A 12,013-nucleotide genomic window follows, 5' to 3' on the forward strand; every position below is an offset into this window, starting at 1 on the left:
ATCAATATGGAATGCCATCCATCAAAACCAGGGAAGGGAGTCTACAGACTTGATAAGAAAACTAGGTGTGCTGCTAAGAAAAAGAAGAATGTTTGATCCAGATGCACTGAAATAGTATCTAACACCAGCAGCAAACACCAGGAGAGAAATTAATACTGATCTTACATATATACCAGCAGGAATGGTGCCACAGCTGCAGGTGTTTGAGGTAGCAATGAATACACCCCTTAAAGGTCATTTTAAGTCTTCAAGCTCACAACAGCTTTTGGCAAGGAAATATGCCCTTACAGGGCAAATGGAGAAAGCCCAGTGTGTGCTGCTTTGTCACCTGATTAAGACAACAAGGGACTAGATAAATTGATAAGTTGTAGCTAAAGGTTTATAAGAAATGCTGTTATTTCAAATTTAATGAACTCAAATAATTTTCAGTTTCAAGAAGCTGACAAAAGTGAAAGCAGTAAAAGGAGAAAGAACATGCTGGTAGAGAAAGTGACTGAAATGACAAAGAGGTGTGAGGTATAAAAACAATAGCAATAGCTTCTTACAGAAGAAATCAGACCTCAGGCAAATGCTGAGTGAACGGCTTATAACCTTACTGTCTATTGATTATAGGTACTTATAAAAACTTTCCACATCTAACTTTTTTTTTTTTAAGGAGGATCATTTTAAAGTCTTCCTTGTGGGTTAATACTGTAAATAACAAAATTGGAAAAGGATCAGTAAGTACGTTTCTGCTTAACAGAAATGTGTTTCTAAGCAACTCGGTTACAGAGGGATGAAAAACTTGCCTTGGTTGAGACTACAGGAGAAATGTAGAGAAATTAGACGACGTAAACAAGAAGCAAAACAAAGTCTGCTGACAGATGCAAACAAATGCACAACGTATACATAAATATCTCCTTCCTCTCGGGATTCCAAAACAACTACCTACCTAACTTTGGCTACACTGTGAGTAATGTAATAAAAAACACCTGCTGCATGTGTAAAGGTGGCCAAAATTCATGTTTCTGTTCTAAATCAGTTTTGATCAGCACCTATAAGCAACAGGACAACACTGAACTAACAAGATAATGAAAATTCTTGTTGCTCCTTCCTAAACCACTCATTTTGAACGTACTAGGGACAAGATAAAGGACTCGAGAGCTGAAGATTTGACTTACATTACAGATCTGACAGTTGTAACTGCAGCAGAAAGCATGTTTCTATATATTTTACAACACTCACCCGCAATGCCTAGTATGCTAAGACATTTACCTTGGTTTTATTTTAAAAAAGTGTTAATAAGTCATTCTTAAAATCCTCTAGAGTAATTTCAAGGATTATCTTTAAGGGTTACCCAAATAAATGTTGAACAGACGCTAGGTATCAATCAGGATAAGAAAGTTTAAAGTAACACCAAAAACACAAGGGCAAGGAATCTTCTCAGTTTCCCTTATGCACTCAACTATTCAGAATTCGTGGAAAGAAGTACACAAACACAGATGGCTTATAGATTACTGTGACAATGATGGATGATAACAACAGCTACTTCTTTTAGAGGCTACATAGTTGAAAGCAAGATCCTCCATAATGAAAAACAAGAGAAGGAGGTTAATCACAGCAAAAAAAGGCAACAGCAAAGAAATTTGGTAGCACAAAACTGGTTCCTAACTAATGAAACTGATTTAGGGCACTCCTGCTGATGGAACTATTTTCTCAAGTTTTTATAGCAAAATCATTCTATTAGTAAGTAGTAGAATATAATGCTTATTGAAAACCAACAGAAGTCACCAGCTTTACATCCTCAGCTGTGTGATATGAAGAAATAAAAACTAAAAACAAGTCCAAAAAGCTAAATCACAATCTTCTCATTAACTCTCTAATTCCACATAGCGTATCTTTTTATTGCAAAAGGCTATGTTCACACAATTCTAAAACAGGTAATGCGGTTAACAGCTTGGTCTGGCTCTAGAATCTGAATACATATAGGTATGAAATGCAAGCAGTGTCAATAACCATATTAGCCAACAGTACTTTATTCCTACTACGGATGTAGCAAACATGTTACTCAACCTAACGGTATCATAAAAACAGATTTTAATTTGGGAATTTGTGGCCTGTGGCAGCAGAAACTCCCAGATTTAAATTGCTAGGCTTCACAAAGAAAGGCAAGATGGACCCCTCTCAACCACTTCATATGTAAACACAGCAACAGCAAACTCAAATAAAAACTCTAAGGATCTGACCACAAATAAATGCAAGTTTTCAGCCAGCACCTGCTGCCCACCAGCCAGTCCTCGTCTCTCCCAAGGAAAAGCTGGCAGGCCAGATAGATTAATTTTGAGGACCAGATGCAGCCTGTCAGCTATGAAACAAGCAACCCTGACTTACAATAATAAGCTGTGTTTCTTTAATCAGCTCCATTTGCATCCAAGTCAAGTGTTATTCATTTGCAAGTAGGGGTCTCTTCCCAGCTGTATTGACACAGGCACACACTGAGTATTGTTGATTCCACATTCTCTGGACATTCATATCCAATTTCTTAGTCCCAAAGACAAGTTTGCCCCAACTTTACGTGAACTTTCTGACAGTCTATTAGTCAGCTTTACATAATGGCACATAAATAGCAGTAAATAATCATAATGAATTGTACACTTACCAAGCAATTAATCAGTTATAAAATCTAGCTTTACATTCAAATGACTATTTGTCACAGATATCCAAGAATCCATTCTGTCTGAAGTGAAAACTGCACTTGATAAAAGTATCCGACAAAGATAAAATTATTGTAGGAATGGATTACAATCAGGTAAGCACTACATATAAAGCCTCAAATTATACTTTATACATATGTACATATATTATTTATATATTATCCTATATATTTCTATTTGTACAAATCTTGTGGGAAGGGTCACCCTTATCCATTCAAATTTACAGTTGCAGTAGTTAATCAAGTATTCTAGAAATATTTAACACTTCTTTATGTGGCAATAGTTTAGCAACAGAATATAGTTGATTTACAAATAATAAATATATTTTTATTATTAAGGGAATAACTATTTCAGAACAGAATGTAACTTATCTTAAATGTATTTCTTCTGCGGCCAGAAGGAATCTTTAATGATTCCACAGCACTCCCACTATGCAGTGCACAAATTTTAACATAGTAACTGACGTTGCAACAAAAAAATCAGTTGACCTGTATCTCACTCTATCTAGATTCTGTAATTGTGCTCCTTCTCCATGCATCACAATCAAATGTAAGGGGGAGATACCAACCACTGGTTTAATAATGTTATACTACATAATACTACATGAAACTTACTTTCCGTTTTGCCAGTATATAAGGAATTTTCTTTAGAACTGGGGGGGGACCATGAAGGACATAATCCAATACTGACATATTTTATCTTTAGCATCTTCATGCATCAGAAAAGCTGACCTGCACTAAAGATGTTTATTCTTTTTAAACCTGACACTAAAATATGTATTTACTGTGAAAGTGGTACTTAGTGTTTATTTTTATTATAAAAATAAACTTTATTTCAAATGATGCTATAAAGCAAAATATTTTACTTTCAAAAAAAGTAGACTAGTCGTTTAACATTTTATTACTGATATACATCTGACAAGATGACACTTCAGTGTTAAGTTAACATGGTTTTTCTCTGCAGCATCAAACAAAAATCATGCAAAGAAAATGCTAATTAAGATGTTATACGCAGTTGATAATCAAAGTAACCTTTCCCTGACCCATATTAGGATAAGAACACCCAGCAACAGAAGGCACTTAGGCTAGAGTCTGACCCATTTTCTCTCTAAAGCTGTAGAAGTAGCTGTAGAAGCTAGGAAGTGAAAAAGAAAAATTTAATGCTAAAGCAAATTAAGGTTGTAACTTAATCAACACCTTTCCACTGACAAAAAAATTGCTCTCAAGAGGATTCCGAGTGTTGCCAGTAGTTTAAAAACTGCAAATCTTGCAGTAATCACACCAAAATTTGAAGTGAACTGAAGAGTTCAGGAGTTAAAGAAATAGGGTCTTTAAAGAGTTCATGACTAAGCTTCTTATTCTTTTCTGAATTTTAATTTAAGCACAACAGTAGCTCAGTAAGATAACCATGTATGCGATGTAAATATTCACTATACTCTGGCAGAAACCAGCCCTTAACTTTAAGTTAGTCACATGTTTTATAAATTCCCAGATCAGACTTTCTTCCTCCTACATATGCATGATCCATACAGCTGTATTCACAATGACCTGACTAATGCATGCAAACTGACAAAGGGTATTACAAAAGCAGGATAATAAAGCAGAGCAAGTTATTCTTACTACCCTTCCCCCACCGTGCATTTTACCCTTTGTGTTCTTTTATACTTACCATGCCCTCAAAGCCAACTCTGTAAAGGTTTTTAGCACCATTGTCCCAAAGAACATATGCTGCGCTATGTGGACTCGATGCACTCCAATCTTGGATTTCAGTTACCTATTCAGTTTTAAAAATAAGAAAAATGTTTCTAGAACAAAGACTTAGAAGCACAACTTGAACTTAAAACCTTATTCATCTCTTCAGAATAATTCAGGATACAGCAGTTTTACTGAATTTAATAAAATTTACCCTGAAGCTGTTTTCCATTTAATACAAGTGTTCCCTAGGTGTCTTAATAAGATGGCAGCCTGAATATATACTTTGTAGGCCTATTTTTCTTTTGTATATTTGGTAGGTAATCTAACTACGTAAGTAGAGAACAAAATCTGAACTGTAAAAATTTATGATGCTTTGATATGTTCTTACTAGAAGCAGCATTTAACTAAGAAAAACAGGATGAAAACTGTTTTAATTGCTGCAATTTGTCTGGTTTAACCTGCATTAGCCTGGTGGCAGTGCACTATGTTAGGAGACAAAATTTTATTTCCAGAGCAAATCTGTTTAATAACAGTACAAAAGAAGGAGAGTGAAAAGGACTTTCACTGACATTTCTGAAATCATGAGGCCATGCACCAAATTCTGAAAACACTTCCGTTACTCAAAAAAATCAATTTCCAGAATGTCTTCATTCTTATTTGGATTTATTTAAATGCTGTTTCTGCTATCTACCATCTGCTTTTCCTCGTTAAAAACATTTATATGCATTTATACGTATTTTCAGCTTGCAAATAAACCCACTAATTCAAGTCTAGTACATAAAGCAGACCATGCAGGATAAGATTCTTACTTTGCGAAGTTTCAGAGATTTCAAAATATCTTGCCAAATTCACAGCAAGGGATAAATAAGCAAGATAAAAAAAGCTGCATCTGAATATCCTTTGCTTTAAGAGATTTAAATTCATTATTTCCTCTCAATAAAATCCAAAATGAAATCCCCAGAAGTCCTAAAGTTTCCATAAATGTCTAGGATATAAAATAGGCTAAATATCTTCTTCAGGAACTTTTCACTCTCTTTTAAATGGTGCTTAAGTGTACTAAAAATAAATGCAACAAAAAACACCAGTTGGCCAAGATATAAGGGCATCCAATTCTCCTTCTAGAACACCTCATATTTGGTGATAAAAGTCATAGTATATTTTACACTCCCAATTCTCCTTCTAGAACATCTCATATTTGGTGATAAAAGTCATAGTATATTTTACACTCCCAATTCTCCTTCTAGAACATCTCATATTTGGTGATAAAAGTCATAGTATATCTTACACTCCCTGCTGTATGTTCACACTGATAACAAACCTTCATTAGTTCTCAAGGTAAATGTAAGTTGTAAACAGAAAATTTGCAAAGGTTATGATCAGCAACATATCATCCCATGCAATTTTCAAGAAATCCAAATATTCTTATTATACAACAAATGAAACACATTCATATAATATCCTAAGCCAGTAATACAATATCCACATCCAACACTTGCAAAGTTTTTAACTGTAAACTGGAGAAGTCCCTAGAATTATTAGACGAAAAACAAAAATCTATCCAGGGTGCAAGCACTGAAAACCAAAGGCAAGAGATACACAGATGTGCTGACCCACAGGCAACAAGACTACAGAACAGTGATGACCGGAAGGACTATTCTTGAGAGCTCTGTTTTTACACCAGCTCTCTAGTAATGCTGAAATATGCCCAATATCTTAATGTTGTTACAAGCCAGGCTTAAAACAGAACAACCAAGACAAAAATTTAGTAGTTTCAAAAATTTTGTGCTGGTATTGTAAAAATGTAAATTTAAATTTAAAAGAACTGGTCATAGTATACATTCCCTCCTCTTTCTAAATGCTTGAGCATCACAGAATAAGATTTAAAAACGTCCAGCAAATTAAAATAGTAACTTTTATGATGATATTTTTACTCTACAATTAAAAGGCCACCAAGGCCATTACATCAGCATGGAGAAATGCATCTTCTTATTTAAACCAGTTTTATTTTTACCTTTCCTCTGCGCCCATTGCCACCATCTTGGTCTTCCCATTGCCAATCAACTCCTCGCACTACCCTGGCACCTGCAAAGATTCCTCTTGCTGTAATTTTCTTTGATTTACGGCGAGACTCCAACAACACCCTGAAGTTATTAAAAAAAGAACCCACAAAAGTCAAGATAATAAAGAAAGTCCAAAATGAATCTTTGGGGATGGGAAGGAAGGAGAGCACCTTGAAACAAAAATAACCCCACGAACGCAGATTTCAGTGCATGAATCGCATCCATTCAATTCTCAACTTGAACAGCAGCCCACGAGATAAAAAAATCATGATCTTCCTAACATGATTTATTGCATGTTTACAGTTAGTTTTTAATTTTAATGATAATTTCTTCTCTGAACTTCCTACTACCAGCAATAACCTTGTAACTACTTACATATAGCTCTGTACTCATACTATTAAAGTCATTAAAGAAACAGTCATATAAACAACACATTTCTATTTCTCGTAGATGCACCCTAGGCCAATATTATTGTCCTGCAATTGCCCTGCCATTTTTATTCAGAATTATGCTATTAAGTAAAAGCTACATCTCTTTCCCCTCCACGTCTCAGTTTTTCTACATACTTCTTATAGCATACCTTGGCAAATTTAATTCAATGTATCAGCATCTGTTTTTTCAGTCATAATGTTATTTTCCTAAAGCAAACCTCTTCTTTTCCTCTGACTTCAGCAGAACTGAAGTAGATAAGCCCAAACAGAACAGTTAATGAGTATTTAACTTACAAATAGAAACAAAGAGACAAACATTTTCCTGCCTTTTCAGTCATTTCAAAAGCCATCAGTCTGCATGCAACCAGATTTCTTACTTCATGCCAGGAAAATGTTGCCAGACAAAAGTATTTTTCAGCTGAAATTCTGAATGTTTCCTGACCTCTTCAGGAAGCGTATCAACCACCTGCTAAACTTTAACATCCAGCAGATGGCAGACAAGGAAAAAGTTAAACTGTTAGAATCAATGCAAAGAGCACATGAAAATATTAGCCATTTTTATCTAAGTAATATAAAAGAGTGATAGAAAATACAAAGATATATTGTTTATAGCAGCATTTTAGAAAGATCTCAATACCTATAAAACTGAGACAAAAACCAGCATACATTACTTTGGTATGCTGCCCACATGATTTCCCAGACTCAAGAATAGAATAGGGAGAGCTTATGCTTTCCTTCATCCAAACATCCTTAGATGCCTCTTGCCATTTATCCTATGAGATATCCCTCAAATTCAATAGCACTGCTTTGACCTTTTCTCCTCCCTCAAACAGTTAACTTTAATCAATTTTTCCCAGCTAAGCTTGATCCAGTAGAAACAGCTCCTTGGCAGATGAAACTGCCTTCTAGATAAGAGTTGCAAAACAGAGCTCAGTGGGACTAAACAAAGATAGGGAGAAAGTGACAAGATGCAAAAGATTTTCTGCAATTCTCTACCTTGCGTACAATCTATCTCCAAAACTAGAAATTATGCTTTATACACCAGAACAGACCACTTAAAACTACAAAGGAAACTTCAGCTAAAAAAAAAAACAAAAAAAAAAGAAAAAAGTCTGGCAAGCATTCCTAAAAGCAATGAGTTTTTTAAAAAAGAAATAAATAGAAAAACAGATTTACATTTTGTTACCTATTCTCTATTAATTACACTAAGCCAGCACTTTCTACTCTTGGATTCAACTTCTAAGTCTTGTTCTGCATTAGAACATTATAATTGAGACCCTAAGCTTATGATATATATTTGGTACCTAGATCTGCTGGCATGAATCTCAAAAAAACAGAAGTTACTTTTTGATTAAGCCACTGACCTGGGCATTTGAGCCATAGTCAAACTTCAAGGCAAATGTTTGAAGAAAATAAACACAGTCCCTACAAGACACGATACAAGAACTCAGTTTGTGTGCTCCAACCACCTCCCTCAACTGTAAAAGCACATCACTGAATTACAACATATTTGTAAACCTTCCTTCTCCAAGAAGAGGAAATAAATGTTGTCTTACACACGTCGCATTTAACTGAGTATCATATCTAACAAAAAAAGCTTCCAATAATTTAATGAAAGAACATTCTGGAGAGTTATCACAGAGGTGATACCACAGCATGTAGCCTTTAGACAATGCTTTACCATAGCTCTCCAAGTATTTAGTAACAGGCAAATATCACTGTTCTCACTTAACAGGTAGATAAATCATGACGGAGAGGGGCTTTGGATTTAGACAAGTTATTTAAAGTCAAGAACACAAGAAAAGCTATGCAAGAATACACTAAATGCCAATTTTGTTCAGAGTTCTTCACTGGCAGACAGTAGATACTCAAGAAAAGAACACGAAAACCAAGGCAAGGGTAGAACAACCCTTCACAGCATCTTTTCTCTGCTTTCTGTAGTGAGCAGTTTAAGCAGTTCAAGTCAGAGGTTTTGCCTCCAGATCATTCTGTTTTTCATAGCCCACAAGGAGGATATTTTCCCCTCAATCTGTCTACACCATTTTTGAACCTAATTAAAAAACTTTCACATTCAGGAATTCATTGACAAATCATTTTGTGACTACACATTGTGTAAAGATAATTGCCTTTGTTTTAAAGCTGCTATATGATAACACGAGAACTAGGAAGACTGCAATGAGGTTAAAAGAAACTGAACAATCATATCCTAACTTTCTGTACTCCATTCTTTCTAAAATTTCCATGCCTTCCAAGCTCCAAAGATCTGTCCTAGCTACCCTCCCTCACAAAGATGCAGAGAACCAGTAACAGAATCTTCACCTCAAGCCACTATCTTACCCAATCCAAGTTTCAGGAACCAAATCTGCAGTTTAAAAGTTAACCACAATTAACTGTTCCTATTTAATTTCATGGGGAAAAAATTATGTTTTACCTTTCACTTCCTGGTGTGGTAATTCTGTAAAAACGGTGCCTCAAGTGATGTTTGTCCCCGTGATAGCAAACCGTGCACAAGTCATAATTTGTGCATTCAGCACATTTCCATCGGATGCCAATGATGGGTTGCTGTCGACAAGTATCACACATAGTCCCATCATGCTTGATACCTGTGGGGAGAAAAAGAAAAAAAATACTAACAACTTTGCTACATCACTACACAGATTTCTGTTGCACACCACTGTAATTTGAAACCATATACTAAAAGTTAACAATAAAGAAAGGCTGCTAGTCATACCCTATCAGCCTATATGACTGAGGGGAAAAAATAATGGACTTTGCCTCGTATCTCCAGTTGTCAGTCTGTTCCTGAAATGTTCTATCTTTTCTCAGCTCAAAAAGCTGAGAAAGCTATGTTTGTTTTTTTCCATTTATACAAATCAGAAAAAGAAAATGAGAAATCCTTTAACTACAAGTTAAAGGGTCAGAAATGAGTATATCAAAATATACAGGCAATCTGGAATTTTAGCTCTGGATTAAGACTATCAACACACCTTATGCCACAAAGGCTACTGTGTTCAACTGCACGTGACAGTTTGAAAATCATTGGTTTGACTTATACATTTTGTACAGTGGAAAAGATAAGTGCTTATCTCTATTCTTTTTTATACAGGAAAAAATTAAGCTCTCTTGGACAGATGCCATTAGCTTCATGAAAATCTGTTACCATTTTTGAAGCATTTTACTGCTTTGTATGTTGTTTTTTTGAAAAGAATGTGCCAAAGACAGACCAGATGTAACCCACCAGCATGTGCTCTGCCCAGCCTTCCACAAAAACTGAGCTCTCAAGACTACTTACTCCTACAGCTTTGCCAAGTTACAGCAGAGTGAAAGTGATCAGTCACAGACAGTTTCCATCCATGTATTCTGAATACAGTGAACAGCCACAAGTTTATTAAAAAAAAAAATCAAGTTCTGCTGTTTGGAAAAAATTGAGCAATAGAAGAGAGAAGCACTGGCATTCAGTCTGTAGCACAAGATAAAAATGAGCACTAAAAGGTTGGAATAACACAGAATTTTCCCAGCCACTCACCCTTAAAAAAAACAGCCAAAAAAACCAGATCACTCTCAAATTAGTAAGTAAAAAGAACGGGTTTTGTCCCCTCCAGAAGGGATGCTTTTGGAAATTACTGCCAAATTCACTATAAACCTATTAGTCACTTGTGTCCAACAGCTGAGCCACCCGCAGCGAAGAAAAATCAACAGTTGGAGAGGCAAAACTGAAGGAAATGCCTTCTTGTCTGATCATTTCACAGAATGACGTAATAGCTGAGGTTGGAAGTAACCTCTGGAAACTGTCTAGTCCAACCACCACTGCTCAAAGCAGGGTAAACTAGAGCCAGTTGCCAAGGACCACATCCAGTCAGGTTTTGAGCACCTCCAAGAACGCAGACTCCACAACCTCTGGGCAGCCTGTTCCAGTGTTGAATCATCCCTAGAGCAAAAAATGTTTCTTCTTATGCTTAAGTGGAAATTCCTGTATTTCAATTTGTGCCCATTGCCTCTTGTCCTGTCACTTTACACCACTGAAAAGAGCCTGGCTCCATCCTCTTTACAACCCCCATCAGGTATTTATATACACTGGTAAGATCCCCCTGAGCCTTGCCTTCTCCAGGCTAAAGACCACCAGATCCCTCAGCCACTGCTCATAGCAGATGCCTTAAGATCCCTTAAAATGCATTTGCAGCCCTTTGCTCGACACACTTAGTATGTCCATGTCTCTTTTGCACTGGGGAGCCCAGAACTGGACCCAGTACTCCAGGTGTGGCCTCACCAGTGCTGAGTGGAGTGGAAGGATCACCTCCCTCAACCTGCTGGCAGCACTCCTCCTAATGCAGCCCAGGATACCACTGTCCTTCATTGCCACAAGGGCACATTGCTGGCTCATGATCACTTGGTTGTCCACTGGGACCCCCAGGTCCTTTCCTACAAATCTGCTTTCCAGCCAGTTGTCCCCAGTTTGTACCAGTTATTCCTCCCCAGGCACAAGACAGCCTTTCCCTTTGTTGAATTACATGAGATTCCTGTTGGCCTATTTCTCCAGCCTGTCAAGGTCCCTCTGAATGCCAGCAAAATCATCTCATGTATCATTTCTCCTAACCAAGAAGGCTTCTCACTCCATCCTCTTCCAACCTTGATTATAAACGTATTTAGGAAGATATCTGGCCTCATGATTAAAAATTTTCCTGATGCACGAACACTGGAATAAATATTTAGTTAAGGCTGGAAAAGGCAACACATTTGGAGCAAAGACTGCATATAGCACTACAGAGATCTGAGCACCTCTTCAGGACAGCCAAAGATAGCCTTCAGTGACAACAAAAACCCTGAAATGGCTGACGTTATACTAAATGATCACTAACTCCTGGAGCAGTTCATGACTAAGGCAGCATCCATTCCTTGAGCACAAAGTCTGTGCTGAAATTTTGAAGGTCTGGCACGGACAAGTCCTATAACCCATAATGTTATTTGCCAACTCCAGCTGCCAGACAACACACTTCATATACCATAATCATTCTTTTTAACTAACCTTCTACATTTAAAAAGTATTTGCTGCCTGGTAACAACAACTAAAAATGCTATTTTTCTACAAAACAAGAACTTGGAAATCACCCATACATTTTCTGCCCCCCCCTCCCCCC

General features: G+C 36.6%; 1 protein-coding gene across 1 annotated transcript in view; it reads right to left on the reverse strand.

Moving 5' to 3' along the window:
• Window positions 1-12,013, reverse strand: part of MIB1 (mindbomb E3 ubiquitin protein ligase 1) — a 93,583-nt gene that overhangs the window by 64,645 nt on the left and 16,925 nt on the right. The window contains exons 2-4 of the mRNA XM_009285679.1: window positions 9,310-9,519; window positions 6,399-6,528; window positions 4,362-4,466 (exon numbers count right to left, since the gene is read on the reverse strand). Of these exons, the coding sequence (XP_009283954.1) occupies window positions 4,362-4,466; window positions 6,399-6,528; window positions 9,310-9,519 (445 nt within the window). The remainder of the gene's footprint in view (window positions 1-4,361; window positions 4,467-6,398; window positions 6,529-9,309; window positions 9,520-12,013) is intronic.

The sequence above is a fragment of the Aptenodytes forsteri genome, unplaced genomic scaffold, assembly GCF_000699145.1.
Source record: "Aptenodytes forsteri isolate BGI_AS27 unplaced genomic scaffold, ASM69914v1 Scaffold23, whole genome shotgun sequence".
NCBI lineage: Eukaryota > Metazoa > Chordata > Aves > Sphenisciformes > Spheniscidae > Aptenodytes > Aptenodytes forsteri.